Genomic DNA, 18,871 nt, shown 5'->3' with positions numbered 1-18,871 from the left:
TAGAGTTGTAATAGGAGTCCTCGTTTGTAATCTTGCGGGATGGGTTAGAAACATTCTCGGACTCTGTAAACTTGTGTATCATGAATCCCTCGGCTCCGCCTCCTATATAAGGGGGAGTCAAGGGACAAAGAAGGGATCGAATCATTGTCTTACAAACCCTAGTTTTTATATTCTCGAGTACTTTTCGGCTGAAACCTTCGAGATCTACTTGCCCTCTACATCCAACGAAACCCTAGTCTACAATCCGTAGGCATTGACAAGTTAATCCCTTGTCACACAGTTCACTAGTGGTGTCTCTCCCATAAGATAGCAAATGTTGGGTGAACAAATTACAGTTGGGCAATTGACAAATAAAGAAGGCATAACAATGCACATACATATATCATGATGAGTACTATGAGATTTAATCAGGGCATTACGACAAAGTACATAGACCGCCATCCAGCATGCATCTATGCCTAAAAAGTCCACCTTCAGGTTATCATCCGAACCCCCTCCAGTATTAAGTTGTAAACAACAGACAATTGCATTAAGTATGATGCGTAATGTAATCAACACAAATATCCTTAGACAAAGCATCGATGTTTTATCCCTAGTGGCAACAGCACATCCACAACCTTAGAACTTTCTGTTGTCCCAGATTTAATGGAGGCATGAACCCACTATCGAGCATAAATACTCCCTCTTGGAGTCACAAGTATCAACTTGGCCAGAGCCTCTACTAGCAACGGAGAGCATGCAAGAACATAAATAACATATATGATAGATTGATAATCAACTTGACATAGTATTCAATATCCATCGGATCCCAACAAACACAACATGTAGGATTACAAATAAACGATCTTGATCATGATAGGCAGCTCACAAGATCGAACATGATAGCACAATGAGGAGAAGACGACCATCTAGCTACTGCTACGGACCCATAGTCCAGGGGTGAACTACTCACACATCGATCCGGAGGCGATCATGGCGATGAAGAGACCTCCGGGAGATGATTCCCCTCTCCGGCAGGGTGCCGGAGGCGATCTACTGAATCCCCCGAGATGGGATTGGCGGCGGCGGCGTCTCTGGAAGGTTTTCCGTATCGTGGCTCTCGGTACTGGGGGTTTCACGACGGAGGCTTTAAGTAGGCGGAAGGGCGGAGTCGGGAGAGTCACGGGGGCCCCACACGCTAGGGCCGTGCGGGCCCCCTCTAGGCCGTGCCGCCCTAGTGTGGTGGAGCCCCGTGGCCCCACTTCGTCTCCCCTCCGGTCTTCTGGAAGCTTCGTGGAAAAATAGGCCCCTGGACGTTGATTTCGTCCAATTCCGAGAATATTTCCTTACTAGGATTTCTGAAACCAAAAACAGCAGAAAACAGCAACTGGCTCTTCGGCATCTCGTCAATAGGTTAGTGCCGGAAAATGCATAATAATGACATATAATGTGTATAAAACATGTGAGTATCATCATAAAAGTAGCATGGAACATAAGAAATTATAGATACGTTTGGGACGTATCAAGGGGTCTCTGTGGCAGTTCCTCAGCCTGGGCCACCGCCGTCGAGGGAGATGGGGGCACCGCCTAGGCCGCCGCCCCGTGCTATTCCCTCACCGTCGCCGGTGCTCCAGGACGTCGCCGCCGGTGCGCCAGTACTGCCGCTGTGCCTGGCTTTCTCTTGGGTCAACATAGATGGGACAAGGAAGAAGTTCATTCGTACTTGATTGCTTTTTGAAAAAGGAGATAGGGGGTTTTCTGTAAAATTAGTAGAAAAAGTCATCTGATTTTGCCACGTAGGACCTGACAGTGGGTCCCAGCTGTCAGAAACTGGATTAAGACGCTTAAATTGGAAAATCAGTGCTCCGCGTCGCGGGCGTGCCCCAAACCTGGTAGTCATGTGACAAACGCGTCCCATTTGGTAGTTCCGTGTCACCGCTGTCACAATTGTGGTAGTTTTTTTGTCATTTACTCAATCTCAAAGCATCCCACAACCAGGCCTACAAGGAATGGCCGAGTTTCCGGGAGCAATCCTCGCACCGTGCAAATGCGACATGCCGACAAATTGAGAAAGTGAAAATTTTGGCAAAGTTTGATGATTTTACCATAGAACTTCAACGTGGAAATGTACAACAAAGTTTCTTGTCCGTCGTGGAAAGTACGTGTAGTATTTTAAATTTTGTTACTTTAGTTGAGCCGTCATATCCATCAAAGCTTTTTCTTAAGGAAATATAGGAGACTAAGATTTTAATCATTAACAAACTATGTGTATTTCCTGACTTTAGGATTGACCACACAAATAGATAATACTTGTTCCGACCCAAATTAATTGGTAAATTTTACGGCAGTTAATTTAGTCCTAGCATGAGGTGCTCGTGAAAGGTCTCATGTAGCGGTCGTGTGCTCTTTTTTCTCCATAAGGTGACTCAGCTGGTGGCTAATTAGTTGATGGGCGTTGGCTTCTGTTTTTAGGGCATAAGGCCTTAAAAACATGTTTCTTCATTCATTATTGGGTTTGTAGGTGTTGAGTGGTGGCTTAGGGTTTTGTGATATATGCATTTGGCTGATCTTTGTTAAACAAAATCTAAACAATGATTGTATGCATCGTTTTAATGCAAAGGCTAAGGCTTGGTTCCCGTTCAACAAAAGAAATTAATTTGGGTTGGAGAGAGCAGTAAATTTTGTTGATCAACAATTTTTGTATAGTTTTTATGTACTATCCCCTCCATACCATAGTAGTTATCGCTCATTGGGATGTATCTATACACAAAATATGTCTAGATACATTCGGATCTGCGACAACTCACATGGAAGAGAGCAAGTAGTACATACAAACCCATGATGAAGTACTACTTAAAGATTGTCTCAAGTGTCATCTCTTGCAACCAGGTTTTCTACGATGTACATAATAAGAATAACCCAAGATACGAATAATATGCATAAGGATTTTTTTACCCAATAGGCTGGAAACTACATGAACCAAAGTACTGGCTACCGATTTGGCCACCCTTGTTGCAAGAAGCTTCAAGCAAACATGCGCAGGAGCATTCACCATCCTCTCCAAATCCAAATACGACCTAGAGTAAATAACCAGCTGAAGCTCAAGCTTCAGGCTTGGAGCTTCAAGGTGAAAATCTACAAAGTCAGAATCTCCACTAACAGTCATTACACCTCCCCTAACCACGGCTAGTCGGCAAACTGCAAGATGCGTTGTTAATATCTAGTATGTAAACCCCAGATGTTAGTGTGCCAGGGCATGGGATGCCCCTGTTTATGCAAACTATAGATTTTGATAAAGGGTGTCAACCCCTAATGTTAGTGTGCAGGGGCATGTGAATATGTGATGCCACTATTGTTGCAAGTCCCCTGATGATCATTGAAATATGCATGTGTTAAGGAACCTGAACCTGCTTAAGTATGGATGTGTTAAGAAATCTGATTAAGAGTTTCTTATGTGCTATTTCAGCTCAATATGTTGATGTGTATCAATGTGGGGATAAGATCATCATATTTGAAGGAGGTGAGACCACAACAACATTCACACAACCAAACACATGTGGTTTGCGCTAGCACTCACCACATATGCATACAAGCAAACAACATGCAAGAAAATGAGGCACACCCTAATAAATGAAGTGCACATCTTCGCCCAGACTGTGTTTCAACCATTACATGCTCCACTGGGCCACGAGTGTAAAAGGGTCAAAAATCAATGTGAGCAACCATACACGCCCTTCAAACCTCACCCACCCTATGTAGAGCGCGTTGCAAGAAGCATGCATGGCTAAAACTTGTCCATGTGAGACAACATATGCTCCGCCTTGATCATACTCTTGTTTTAATGATTACTATGATGACTTAGTTTTTGCTTTTGTTGGAGAAGTGTACTGCATTGAGTTTGAGTGTACAATTTCAAATTCTTTAAACTAGATGTATGAATTGGATAGTCTTCTCTTTGTGCTTTTAAGGTTTGTCGCGACTTTGTTGTTTCCCGTTGTTGTATATCTATTTGCACAGATTTACACTATGGACATGGCAACAATGCTAAGTGGTAGGAGAGGACAGAAAGTTTACCGACTTCCGACTATGGATGCAGTTGTAGGAGTGGTAGGTCGACATGAATGAACATGCCACTTATTTTGTCCCGAGTCCTGACTTACTAAAAACCAAAAGGGCGTCAAGAAAACAGAACAATCCCTATACAAATACTCATATATGTATGATTGTTCATTGGAAGTTGTGTCTAGTAAGCAAGATGTCTAAAATACATGAATACGAAAAATGCAAGCTTGTTTGGAGTACTTTTCCACATACTAAAAAAAGGCTTGCCAGGTTTGAGTGGATGTGAACTTCTTCTTCATACATCTTCTTTTCAGATGGTGGCAGCTGTCATCCCGCATTGTGTTTGTCCACTTCATCTTCTAGTTCTTTCAGGTTTCATTGCCGCTTTACTCCACACCATGGCCAGTCTCAACTTCATAAGGCTCAACCTCCTCTAGGACAAGCTCGTCTAGATCCCAACCTAGGATCCAATTTCATAGAAGAGTTCTCTGAAATAGCAAGCTCTCCAATTGCATGCAAGATTTCTCTGAAATAGTGAGAAACAATTTCTATTGACATCCTGAATGTGCTGCAGATCATTCTACGCCATTTGGTATGACCTACAACATGAAAAAACATAGCAACTTGATCTTCCACATAGGTGCAGATCTTCTAGCAATCCTCTCTCCCTGAACTTCTTAAAAAGTTGAAAGAAATGAGCTCTTCTCATCTGAACCATTTGAACAAGCTCCATATCATTTTTTAGATATAGTTCAGACTTGCAATCACCATAGGACCATATGTGGTCCGAGAAAAGAGAGACGCCTTACTTGTCACATGTAAAACAATACTCCCTCCGTTCCTAGATATAAGTGTATTTTTTTCAAAAAATGTCTTAAAAATGTAAGGTATATTGCGTTGGAAAACCTGTGTTGATTTTTTTTTTTTGGGTTTTGCTTGGGTTTCCTTATCTTTTGAAAACTCCTCTATTTTATCATGTTAATTATCTAGGATCAATTCCGCCAAAACCTTGTGTAGCTTTCTCTTCACGTGTGTTTGTTAATATCCGTGCCAAAAATTATTACACCTTTATCTAGGAAGGGAGGGAGTATGATCTAGAGTTGTATCAGAGCTATGAGTCTTGTTGTATGATGGATAAGATCGTGCTGATTGACCTAATCAAATCGATCTAAATGAGTGCGGGCTAAATGGACCCTACAGATCAATTGCCAACTGGCATGTACTATAAGTTTAAGTCCAACTGGCATGTACTATAGGTTTAAGTCTAAGGCTAGCCATAGTGCTAGTATCATAAGGAATATCATGCATGCCACCTTGGTAAAAATCTGATGTGGTGCTATAATTAATGAGGAGAGATATGTTAGACTAGTCACAATGCATAGTATCATATAGAAGTATCATGCATATCATCAGGGCCGGCCCTGAGGGGGGGCAGGCAGGGCGGCCGCCCCAGGCCCCCGGATGCAAGGGGGCCCCAAGTCCAAGCTATGCATACACAGAGGAGGAGGAAATAATTTGGCATATCGCCATTAGAGCAGCTGAGGATTCCTCTCGTATCCCTGAGGAAGATCAGGACGAACTGTTATGAAGCAATCCACGAATCGTTGTATGCTGCTTCTAGTGGACTTGGACTTGGGCCCTTTTTTTCCTTTCATTAGCTCGGCCATATTTCTTTGGTTAGAATGGGATTTTCCCTTTAATTAGCTACGAATGGGTTTATTTAGATGGGCTAATATGGTGGAAGAAACAGGTCCAGTAAATGCAACTCCGATTCATTTTTCCAAGTAAAAAACAACGACTCACTTTTATTGGCTAAAAAAGCAAAGTCGACTCATATTTTTAGTTGAGAGTCGATTTTTCTATAATAGTTTACAAAGGTGGAATTGTATAACAACGCAAGAATCTGATTTTTCGTTTAATAGACGCCGTGCGTGACTTTTTTTTAGGCTGCTCACTCATAAGGTAGGAAGACGACCAATCGCCGGCCCTCTTGCTGCCATGCCCTTGATCCGTTATATGCACCGTTTACGTCAATGATTTGCACACCGTATATTCAGTATTTTCTTGTGGCATCAAACGGTCATGACATTTTAAAATTTATGTTCGATAGATAACCATATAAGTTGAATGAGTTACATAGAAATTATTTTCAACGATTTAAACTATTTGATATACGTATGCTTTTGAATGCACCTAAAATAATTACTCCCTTCGTTTGAGCTTACTAGTCTTTCCCGTATTCTTAGGCCGTTAATTTAACCTATATAATTTAAATTATATAATACAAAAATTATTTACTAAAAATTATTATTATAGTGAATATTAAGGGCCCTGATTTTTAGCTTCGCCACAGGCCCCTAAAATCCCAGGACCGGCCCTGCATATCATACTACTAGATGTTACTATCTCCACAATGCATGGTATCATATACTAGTATTATAGTCTCCATATATTAATTGTTTTGTACAATCTCAATGCAAATATATGTACAAGATTTACTTGACATTAATTTTTCTAGTAGTATGTGCTATGATACAGTATCTACCTATGATACTAGTACCCTCTCTCTCATCCTTAATTGCACTGCCACATCAGCATTTTGCATGCATGGAATGCATGGTACTACCTATGATACTCTCATTGTGGCTAGTCTTAGTGGTATCATAATATGATACTGTATCATAGCACGTGAAACTAGATAATTTAATGTCAAATACATCCTATGCACACAATTGCATTGAGATTCTACAAATAATTAAATATCATGAGATTATGATACTACTAGATGATACTAACCACTATAGATGTAGTATCATAGACTGGTATCATGTGGATGATACCACTATATGATACTTTACACTATGGCCAGCCTAAATGAGTGCGGGCTTATTGCCAACTGGAAGCCTCTGGTCAAAAAAGTTTAAGTCCAGTGTTGGTGTCGCAGTTTTGGAGTGACCAATCTGCTGGTAAGCGCTTGAGTCTACGTGATTTCCATCGTGCGCGTGAGTGCGTCGGCTGATGTGCTATTTATTTCTGATTTGTTTAATCTCAATTCGTGGTAATCAACGAACTGTTCTACTCCATTGATAAAGACCTGCCCTCACGTGAACCGACAGTAACAGAAATTCAGACATTCTCAAAATCTGAGATATTATCCAGGTGAGATGTCGTGTACTTGAGACAAGGCACCAAAACCAGATGGTCACGGGGTTTTGCAAGACCATTCCGCTCCAGAGACTTGAGAGATAAGCATGGCCATGGCCGCATGGGTATGGCCGTAAGCAAAGCAGCAGTGCACCACGTATAGTGAAAGTGAAACCAGTCGTCTAGCATAAGAATGGACGCAGACAAGACACAAATGAGCCGTCCATTACAGCGATCTGGAGTACTCACAGTTTTATTTAGCAGTGATATTCAGTATACTAGTATAGCAAAGTCAGGATGAAGTGCACCTCTCACAATCGACCAAACCTCACGACTCAAAGTAAAAGCTCTTATTTATTGTTACAGTATACTACCACCAGATTAAGGAAAAGCAGACGAGATTAACCAGCGGAGCCTGAGCGGAGATCATGTGGCCGCTAGATGCAGAGAGATCCATGCGCAGCGGTGGCGGGCGGCTCATTTAGTTGTCCGCCGGCTTGAAGGAGGTGAGCTGGCGGGTGCGTGTCCAGGACCGCTCGTACACCACCGCGACGTAGTGCGCGCTCTTCCCCGCGCCGTCCGCCGCGTCCACGAAGAGGCGATAGTTCATACCGGCCACCACCTGCTGCTCGCCGCGCGTGACCCGGCGGAACTGCAGCCTGTCGCCGGCCAGCTTGGCGTGCTGCGTGACCGCCCACCCGCCGAGCTCCTGGATGTGCGGGTCCGTGACGTCCCCGATGGGGCCCCACCCGCCGACTATCCGGCCGCGGCCGCCCAGGGCGGCGGTGACGGCGAGGGTCGCGGCGAGGAGGGCGAGCAGGAGGAGGGGTTGCGCTTGCGCCATGGACGGATCGGGGGGATTGCCGCTTGGGGAAGGGAATGGGAACAAAGTAGGACGGTGTTTGGGGTTTGGGAGCGGTGGATCTGTTTTGAGACGAATTTGTTGAGTGTGATGGCAATTTATTGGACGGAATTTAGGACCAGCCCATTGGAATTGGGAAGTCGGCGACAGGAGAAGGGAAGACTTTCGTGGACCCGAGGATCACACCGTCAAGCACGTCGTGTTTTCTTCGGGAAAATGCCAGCTTTTGAGCCATAAATCATGCCGACATCGAGGGTATACAGTATTCCATCCATAGTACTGTACTGATTTATAGGCCTCCCTCCCTATCCATTTTGAAAAAATTCGGTAACTAGGACTGATTATAATCCCTTCCTGCATCAATATAAATTTTTTGATATTTTTAAATTAGACTAGATAAAAAATAAAGTGAGTGAACCTACACACTAAACTAGGTGAACCAAACAAAATGCTTCAACATCTTACATATCTGAATAGAGGGAGTAGCAATTAATGACGGCTGATTATAGTACTCCCTCCTTTTTTTTTACAGGGCGTATCTCTCGTTTCCTCTGGGCCCAAGGTGCTCCACGATTGGAGGAAACAAACAGGCGCGACGCAGCGATTTTGAAGGAGATGCGCCTAAGTATTTCCAAAAAAAAAAACGCTTAGTAACCTCCCCGTCCAGTAAAAGAAGGAAAGAAGCGCATGCATTGGTGGAGATGGTTAACAGCGAAAATTTAGCGAGTTTCTTTCGGCCCGCGCCTGTTTCCTTCTCCCCCGCGCGATGAGCGACAATGACGAGCAAAATTTCGCCTCCAAAGCTCCCGCCGATGAAGCCCGCTCCCAAATCCAAATTCTGGCTGAAATTAGACGCGCCAATTCTGCTCTTTTTATACCCATGGAGATCGGCACTCGAGCAGACGGCACCCACCGTCTCTCCTCCTTCTCGTTCCAATGGCGCCTCCACATCAAGGAGAAGAAGATCGCCGGCCTCCTCCTCTTGGCCTCCGTGGGCTTTCTAGGGTAGCTTTCCATGCGAGAGCACCGCCGCCCGGAGGTCTTCCTCCTCTTGGTCTCACCGGACGCGGCACGGCTCCTTCCTTCTCCATTGGCACGGCTGGTTTCGAGCGTCTTCATCCTCCGACTACTTTGCCACGACGGCGCGTCGGCCTCGCACGCCCATCTCGCGCTCCGGCACCTAACGAGGCCGGTTCATCGAACTGGAGTGCCTCCGTCGGCGAGGCCGGTACAGGCAGCAGAGGGATCAGTTCTACTTTCGTGGGGTTTAACCTCAGCAATGGCAGCGGCGCGATATCGTTTGGCGTCGGCGGTGGCGGCGGGATCTCGTTTGGCAGCGGCGGCAGCAGCGAGTCCATGGGCTTCACGTTCAGTACCGGCGCCGGTAGCCAAGGTAAACCCTAAACCCTCTAGTCTCCTATATCATGCAATTTTTGGTCTGATCTGATCATAGAGATAGTGTAGAGATAGTTTAGAGATAATTTAGTTGATAATGTAGATGATTTACATAGATCAGTATTGTTAATCTCTGCCGTCGCACATAGATCATGTAGTGAAAATCTCTGCCTTGGCACAAATTTTAGTTGGTTTTCTCTGCCGCGGCAGAGGATATGAGCTGCAGCCAAGTTCTGCAGGCAAGTTACGTTGCACATCATGATTACTTAGATAATGGTAATGGACTAGCTTGTACATGATCAAGATATTATGGTACTGGACTAACTTGTAGATGATTTAGAAATCTTCTTTAAACCCTAGTTGTACGCCTGGTTTTTGTAGTTTTAGATGATCTAATTGTTTCTCCAACGCATGGGTGCATGATCAAAGTTGCTGGACACAGCCTTGGTGGACACAATGGCCAGCACGACATGATCTACTCAGAGAACACAACAGGTAGACATGACCACCTCTTAGATGATCTACAAATCAAGTAAAATCTCATGTTTACTGTATTTGCTTTTCTGTTCGTACAAGGTATTGGTGGAAATGAGAGTACCATTGGCTACCGAGGGGTTGGATACAAGGAAAAAAATAACGCGCTATAACAAAATAGCGTGGGTCTAAAAATACGCTATTAGCATGTTATAGCGTGCTATTAACGCGAATAGCGCGCTATAGCGCCGAAATAGCGTAGCGTCGGCTCTTCAGATATGCTATAGCGTGCTATTAGCGTTAGAATAGCGCGCTATTTTTTTCCATGGTTGGATACAATCCAAATTTTGCCCATGCGAACGAATACCCTCCTAGTCAAGAGCATGTTGAAAACCAAAAAGAACCAATCGATTTGAACAAGTCGACAAGAACGCACTACAGTACAGATGACAAGCGTCAAATATATAGCAGCGAGTACTACCTCCATTTAATAAATCTATTATTTCGTCTTATAGTAGATGGACACGTTTTATATGGAAAAATTAAAACAATTATTTATACTTATTTCATTTAAAAATAAGTAATTTAATTTTATGTAAATATAATATATCTAGACATATTTTAATATGTAGATACACTTCTATCTAAAAACAAAACATAAGACTTCTCATAGTGGGGGTAATATAGGTGGTAACATCACACATCTCAAGGCATTTTTGTGATATGTTATGACAATAAATGAAAAAGAGAGTGAGGTGGGTGATTTACACAAAATAACCCTTTTCCGAAACTATAGCACAGACTGACCCTCCGGGCAAACTATTTCACTCATCTAAGAGCATCTCCAGCCGCGTCCCCCAAACGGTGCCGGATTGAGCATTTGTGGGACGTGTTTTGTTCGTGCCGCCTTTGGGGGACGTCGCTCCCCAGCCGCGTCCCCCAAACGCCGCCCCCAAACATTTAAAATACTTCTTTTTAACACAGAACCATTTAACAAATATAGCATATGAATAAAAATGTTTGCGAGGATTGTTTTCAAATTAAATCACAACAAACAATAAAACAAGTAAACAAATATAATAAATAGGGCTAGATGCTACATCAAGGTGCCACGGTATTTCCTTTGATCCTCCACAAATGGTCAACGAGATCAGCTTGAAGTTGCTCATAAACATTGCTGTCACGCATCTCTGCGTGCATGGCGAGAAAATCAGCAAAATCTGCAGGCAACTCATGATCAACCTCCGCAAGAGGGCCTTGACACTCATAGGGACCAACATGTGACCTAGCATGATTCTTGCGGTCATCCTCGATGATCATGTTGTGCATGATCACACAAGCCTGCATCACCTCCCACATTTGGTCGTGAGACCAGCTTAGAGCAGGGTACCGGACAATGGCAAATTGTGCTTGAAGCACACCAAATGCCCGCTCAACATCCTTCCTACAAGCCTCCTGTCGCGTAGCAAAGTGGGAATTCTTCAGACCTGATGGATTCGAGATTGTTTTGACAAAAGTGGCCCATTTTGGATATATACCATCGGCTAGATAATAGCCTTTGGTATATTCGTGGCCATTGATCTCATAGTTGCATGGTGGAGCATGCCCTTCCACTAGTCTGTTGAACACCGGAGACTGCTGCAACACGTTGATGTCATTGTGTGATCCCGCCATGTCAAAGAAAGAATGCCAAATCCATAGGTCATAATCTGCCACAGCTTCAAGCACCACACTGCAATATCCATGACGGCCTTTGTATATACCTTGCCAAGCAAACGGGCAGTTCTTCCATGCCCAGTGCATGCAATCGATGCTTCCAAGCATTCCAGGAAATCCTCTGGAAGCATTTTGTGCCATGATCCTTGCAGTCTCTTCCTCAGTTGGCCCTCTCAAATAGTATTTGCCAAACTTTCCCACCACAGCTCGGCAAAACTTGTACATGCACTCAATGGCAGTAGACTCACTCATGCAAAGGTAGTCGTCCTGTGTAACGGCAGGTGCTCCGTATGCAAGCATCCTCATGGCGGCGGTGCACTTCTGAATCGACGAGAACCCGAGAACGCCTACATCGTCGAGCTTGAGCTTGAAGTAGGGGTCGAACTCTCGAACGGCGTGGAGGATATTCATGAACAGCCCCTTGCTCATCCTGTACCGGCGCCGAAAATTGTCGGCATGTGTTGCCTTGTCGGCGAAGTAGTCGTTGTGCAGCATGGCATGCCCCTCCATCCTCTGCCGGGGCTTCGACTTCCTTCTTCCCGGCCTTAATCCTCCGCGGCGCGGCCTCTTCCTCTTCTCCGCCTCAGCGTCAAGCATGTCCTGGAGGGACGCGATGATCACCAAATGCTCCCGCAGGTCGTCGTCGAAGGCTTGCTCGTCCTCCAGCAGCAGGGCAACCATCTCATCGTCGATGTCCATGGCTAAAGCAAAATCAATGGTTAAAATTGCGCCGAGGTAGACGACGCAACAAACAATGGCCAATCGCGCCTACCTGGCAAGTCGTCGAGCACCTTCTGTGCGCGGAGGTGGGGTGGATTTGACGGCGCGGTCTGGGACGCGCTGGCGAAGCGGCGGCGGCGGCACGACCGGCGGGAGCCCCAGCTGCGACAACGGTGCCGACTCTCAGCAGAGATCAGACGCCCAAACGGCCGGGAAATCCAGCGGCGGTGGTGGGGTGGGAGGCGCGGGAAGGAAGGAGCGACGAGAAAAGAGGCGCGAACCAACGGTTTATGCAAATAGAGGCCGACATGTGGGAGCCCGCCTCGCTTTTCGTTGTGTCCGGCGTCCCCGGTGCGTCCCCTGTGGGACGGGGACGGGCTCGGTGCGCCGGACACCGTATCGGGCCGCGCCGGACAAAAATGAGCTTTGGGGGACGCGGCTGGAACGCATTTTTTGTCCGGCGCGCCCCAAATCCCTTTGGAGGACGCTTTGGGGGACGCGGCTGGAGATGCTCTAACCCTTTTGTGTGGCGCCCTTTCCATGGGTGCCACAACTGGCAGAGTGGCGCCCGTGCCGCCGGCGCCACACTCCCATCCGACGTGGCGCCCTCGACGCTGAGGTGTGCTCGAAACTAACGTGGCAGGATGTGTGGCGCCGCCCACATCGGCGCCACACTTTGAAAGTGTGGAGCTCGTGGCAAGGGCGCCACACATCCACTTATGTTTGCACAAAACATACTGTAAGACATTTCTCTAGGGACTTAGCCGTTTTGGCGACCCTGTTTGTGTGGCGCCGACGCCATGGGCGCCACACTTCACCATGTAGCGCCGATGCCACGGGCGCCACACAAAGAGGCTCGCCAAAACGGCTAAGGACTAAGCGTCCGGAGCCCCTGGATGTTTTCGAAGTATAAGTTGATATAAGTTCACATGTGTGGCGCTGGCGCCATGGGCGCCACACAGTGCAGTGTGGCGCCAGTGGGAAGGGCGCCACACATTGACTTGTGTTAAAAACAAGAAAATTCTTGCCTTATTTAAACAGTTTTCAACACAACAATAGCAATTTCATACACATAGAACATACATATAGCTGCGTCATACACATAGATCACATCATAGCACATAGATTCAAACAACACGTAGCAATAGAGACATGGTTCGAAATGACATAGGGTTCACAACACGATACTTATGAAGATAGAGTTCACAACACTAGCAAATGCATCTATCCTCCGCGACGTCCCCTCCTCACGGGCTGCTTCCGGACGGCCAACCTTTTCGTCCGCTGCTGTGGCTCTTGTTGCTGCTGCTCCTCCTGCTCCTGCTGCTCCTCCTCCTCCTCCTTTGAAGATAACGGCTCATCGTTCCTCATCCTCCTCAAAGATGATCTCCGCGGCGGCGCCTCATCCTCCACAATGACAACCTTCTTTCCTCGGTTGACATAATCGTCCGAAGTGTATCGGGCTGGAGCCTTGCCCCTTGGCTTCAACTGGTACGCAGACCGTGTGGCTTGCTTATTGCGTTGACTCACAATGCCTTGACTCAGGATGGTGTCGTCTTCAGGAATCTTCAGAAACATGAACACATGAGATTACAAGAAGTTGAAACTAGTAAGCACATGTTTGACAGCAACAAAATAGTCCATACCTCCGCCTCTTCAGAAGAGGATGAGGCAATTTCGCCGTCGCGGCAACCTAGCAAGTTGGCTAACCGCCGCATCTTTCGTGCAGTGTTCTGCGTCATGGAAGTCATGGTTACAAAGCCACCCGAACATAATAGCTCATATTCAAAGTTGGTGATTCTACCTTAATGAAATGCCGCAATGGTCCGATAGGCTTTTCATCTCTATGGCTCTAATCCCAAATCACCTTGCACTCGTCAGCTGTTTTCTGGATCTCGGACCGCTGTGACAAACATATTATACACAATTTAAGCGATCACATGCCAATGTAGATGATGTACTAGCTAATGAGAGAATACGTTACCACGAAGTTCAGCTCGGAAGCAATAGAAGTCGATCTTCCTTTGCGAGCATAGATGTCGTGCTGGCTTTGCGCAACCTCATCGAGCTCGATGGGGTCGTCCAAGATGTCATCATCATACGCGGGTTTCACTAACTCGATACGCGCGTGCTTTCATGAAACCATTGGAGATAGTTGTTGAAAGCGGCCAAGTCGTGAGGCACAATCTCCACATGGCCAGCATTCCGTACCGCCTCCAAACAGTGTTGGAACGCTGTGACGCGGCCGCTATGATGGACAGGCCAATTTGTGATCTTCCTCTGCCGCTACCTATCAAGCCTGCAAGAATCAAGAAGTTAGATTCTATCTCTTCAATCAACAAACTTTCATCGCATGATTCAAGAAGTTTACCTATGAAGCGCGTGGTCCGTGTCTTGCCACTGAGGTGGGCTCTCCTGATACAGCCCAAACTGTCTCATCACTCTGTGCGGCTGGTGGTATTCAACTAGCCACATGCATATGAGTGGGCAGCGCATACGCCAGAAACGCGCCTCCTCAAGGCACTTGGGGTTGAGGTCAGCCATCCCCGCGCCAATATGGTAGTAGGTACCATATGGCTCCCAATCCACCTGCTCAGCGGTAAGAGTGTCCAACTCCTCAGTGTAGTGCATGTACATCATCTTTGGATCGCTCGACATCTCCGAGACATTGTCCCAAAGAAATTCCCAAGTCGGCTCCCGATCAGGGTTGTTCCGGTAATGAGGCCATGGCCTCTCTGTGAGTGTCCTGGGCCGCCCAATTGATAGGTGATGTCTACGCACGCTTCTATTCCTGTAGACAGTGTTGGGCCTCCAAGAGCAGAGGTTTGTAGAACAGCAGCAAGTTTCCCTTAAGTGAATCACCCAAGGTTTATCGAACTCAGGGAGGTAGAGGTCAAAGATATTCCTCTCAAGCAACCCTGCAATTACGATACAAGAAGTCTCTTGTGTCCCCAACACACCTAATACACTTGTCAGATGTACAGGTGCACTAGTTCGGCGAAGAGATAGTGAAATACAAGTAATATGGATGAATATGAGTGGTAATAGCAATCTGAAATAAATATGGCAGCAAGTAAAGATGTAGCAGAACAGCAAGTAAGCGGTGTTTGCAGTATTGGAAACAAGGCCTAGGGATCCTACTTTCACTAGTGGACACTCTCAACATTGATCACATAATAAATAACTTATCCTCACTTGTGCTACATATACTCTTGTTTGATAACAAACACCATTCATTGTGTAGGGCTACAAGAGCTCCCTCAAGCCGGAGTTAACAAGCTCCACAACATTCGGCGTTCATATTTAAGTAACCTTTAGAGCATAATAGATCATTGCAATTTAGACCGAGAACTAACATAGCATACACACCGTCACCAATAGCTATGAAAGGGGGAATAGATCACATCAATACTATCATAGTAATAGTTAACTCCATAATCTACAAGAGATTACAATCATAACCTACGCCAAGTACTACATGATGCACACACTGTCACCTTTACATCATGGAGGAGGAATAGACTACTTTAATAACATCACTAGAGTAGCACATAGATTAATAGTGATACAAAGCTCATCATATGGATCTCAATCGTGTAAAGCAGCTCATGAGATCATTGTATTGAGGTACATGAGAGAGAGATTAACCACATAGCTACCGGTAGAGCCCTTAGCCTCGAGGAAGAACTACTCCCTCATCATGGGAGACAGCAGCGGCGATGAAGATGGCGGTGATGTCAATGGAGATGCCTTCCGCGGGCAATTCCGCGTCCCGGTGGCGTGCCGGAACAGAGACTTCTGTCCCCCGAATCTTGGCTTCGCGATGGCGGCGGCTCAGGAACTTTTCTCGTATCGTGGCTTATTCGTATCGAAGATTTAGGTCAGGGAGGCTGATGCGTGCAATTAACACACGTCCGTTGGGAACCCCAAGAGGAAGGTGTGATGCAGACAGTAGCAAGTTTTCCCTCAGAAAGAAACCAAGGTTTATCGAACCAGGAGGAGCCAAGAAGCACGTTGAAGGTTGATGGCGGCGAAGTATAGTGCGGCGCAACACCAGGGATTCCGGCGCCAACGTGGAACCTGCACAACACAACCAAAGTACTTTGCCCCAACGAAACAGTGAGGTTGTCAATCTCACCGGCTTGCTGTAACAAAGGATTAGATGTATAGTGTGGATGATGATTGTTTGCAGAAAATAGTAAAGAACAAGTATTGCAGTAGATTATATTCGATGTAAAGAATAGGACCGGGGTCCACAGTTCACTAGAGGTGTCTCTCCCATAAGATAAATAGCATGTTGGGTGAACAAATTACAGTCGGGCAATTGACAAATAGAGAGGGCATGACAATGCACATACATGATATGATAAGTATAGTGAAATTTAATTGGGTATTACGACAAAGTACATAGACCGCTATCCAGCATGCATCTATGCCTAAAAAGTCCACCTTCAGGTTATCATCCGAACCCCTTCCAGTATTAAGTTGTAAACAACAGACAATTGCATTAAGTATGGTGCGTAATGTAATCAATAACTATATCCTCGGACATAGCATCAATGTTTTATCCCTAGTGGCAACAGCACATCCACAACCTTAGAACTTTCTCACATCGTCCCAGCATTTAATGGAGGCATGAACCCACTATCGAGCATAAATACTCCCTCTTGGAGTTAAGAGCAAAAACTTGGCCAGAGCCTCTACTAATAACGGAGAGCATGCAAGATCATAAACAACACATAGGTAATAGATTGATAATCAACATAACATAGTATTCTCTATCCATCGGATCCCGACAAACACAACATATAGCATTACAGATAGATGATCTTGATCATGTTAGGCAGCTCACAAGATCCAACAATGAAGCACATAAGGAGAAGACGACCATCTAGCTACTGCTATGGACCCATAGTCCAGGGGTGAACTACTCACTCATCACTCCGGAGGCGACCATGGCGGTGAAGAGTCCTCCGGGAGATGATTCCCCTCTCCGGCAGGGTGCCGGAGGCGATCTCCTGAATCCCCCGAGATGGGATTGGCGGCGGCGGCGTCTCAGTAAGGTTTTCCGTATCGTGGCTCTCGGTACAGGGGGTTTCGCGACGGAGGCTTTAAGTAGGCGGAAGGGCAGGTCAGGGGGCCACACGAGGGCCCCACACGCTAGGGCCGCACGGCCAAGGCCTGGGCCGCGCCGCCCTAGTGTGGCGGCACCTCGTGGCCCCACTTCGTCTCTCCCTCGGACTTCTGGAAGCTTCGTGCAAAAATAGGACCCTGGGCGTTGATTTCGTCCAATTCCGAGAATATTTCCTTTGTAGGATTTCTGAAACCAAAAACAGCAGAAAACAAAGAATCGGCTCTTCGGCATCTCGTTAATAGGTTAGTGCCGGAAAATGCATAAATATGACATAAAGTATGCATAAAACATGTAGATATCATCAATAATGTGGCATGGAACATAAGAAATTATCGATACGTCGGAGACGTATCAGCATCCCCAAGCTTAGTTCCTGCTCGTCCCGAGCAGGTAAACGATAACAAAGATAATTTCTGGAGTGACATGCCATCATAACCTTGATCATACTATTGTAAGCATATGTAATGAATGCATCGATCAAAACAATGGTAATGACATGAGTAAACAAATGAATCATAAAGCAAAGACTTTTCATGAATAGTACTTCAAGACAAGCATCAATAAGTCTTGCATAAGAGTTAACTCATAAAGCAATAAATCAAAGTAAAGGTATTGAAGCAACACAAAGGAAGATTAAGTTTCAGCGGTTGCTTTCAACTTATAACATGTATATCTCATGGATAGTGTCAATGTAAAGTAATATAACAAGTGCAATATGCAAGTATGTAGGAATCAATGCACAGTTCACACAAGTGTTTGCTTCTTGAGGTGGAGAGAAATAGGTGAACTGACTCAACATAAAAGTAAAAGAAAGGTCCTTCAAAGAGGAAAGCATCGATTGCTATATTTGTGCTAGAGCTTTTATTTTGAAAACATGGAACAATTTTGTCAATGGTAGTAATAAAGCATATGTATCATGTAAATTATATCTTACAAGTTGCAAGCCTCATGCATAGTATACTAGTAGTGCCCGCACCTTGTCCTAATTAGCTCGGATTAACACGGATTATCATTGCATAACATATGTTTCAACCAAGTGTCACAAAGGGGTACCTCTATGTCACTTTGTACAAGGGTCTAAGGAGAAAGTTCGCATTGGATTTCTCGCTTTTGATCATTCTTCAACTTAGACACCCATACCGGGACAACATAGACAACAGATAATGGACTCCTCTTTTAATGCTTAAGCAGTCAACAACAGATAATATTCTCATAAGAGATTGAGGTTTTATGTCCAAACTGAAACTTCCACCATGATTCATGGCTTTAGTTAGCGGCCAAATATTCTTCTCTAACAGTATGCATACTCAAACCATTTGATTGTGAAAACCGCCCTTACTTCAGACAAGACGAACATGCATAGCAACTCACATGATATTCAACAA

At 45.4% G+C, this 18,871-nt stretch overlaps 1 protein-coding gene across 1 annotated transcript; it reads right to left on the bottom strand.

Moving 5' to 3' along the window:
- Window positions 1-7,391: 7,391 nt before the first annotated feature.
- LOC127326112 (cysteine proteinase inhibitor 8) lies at window positions 7,392-8,251 on the bottom strand. The gene has a single exon (XM_051352972.2). It carries the CDS (start codon window positions 8,027-8,029, stop codon window positions 7,667-7,669), a length of 363 nt encoding a protein of 120 aa, XP_051208932.1. The 5' UTR covers window positions 8,030-8,251; the 3' UTR covers window positions 7,392-7,666.
- Window positions 8,252-18,871: the final 10,620 nt, after the last annotated feature.

The sequence above is a fragment of the Lolium perenne genome, chromosome 4 (genome assembly GCF_019359855.2).
Source record: "Lolium perenne isolate Kyuss_39 chromosome 4, Kyuss_2.0, whole genome shotgun sequence".
NCBI classification, from domain to species: domain Eukaryota; kingdom Viridiplantae; phylum Streptophyta; class Magnoliopsida; order Poales; family Poaceae; genus Lolium; species Lolium perenne.
This window is presented reverse-complemented; position numbering and strand designations above follow the sequence as displayed.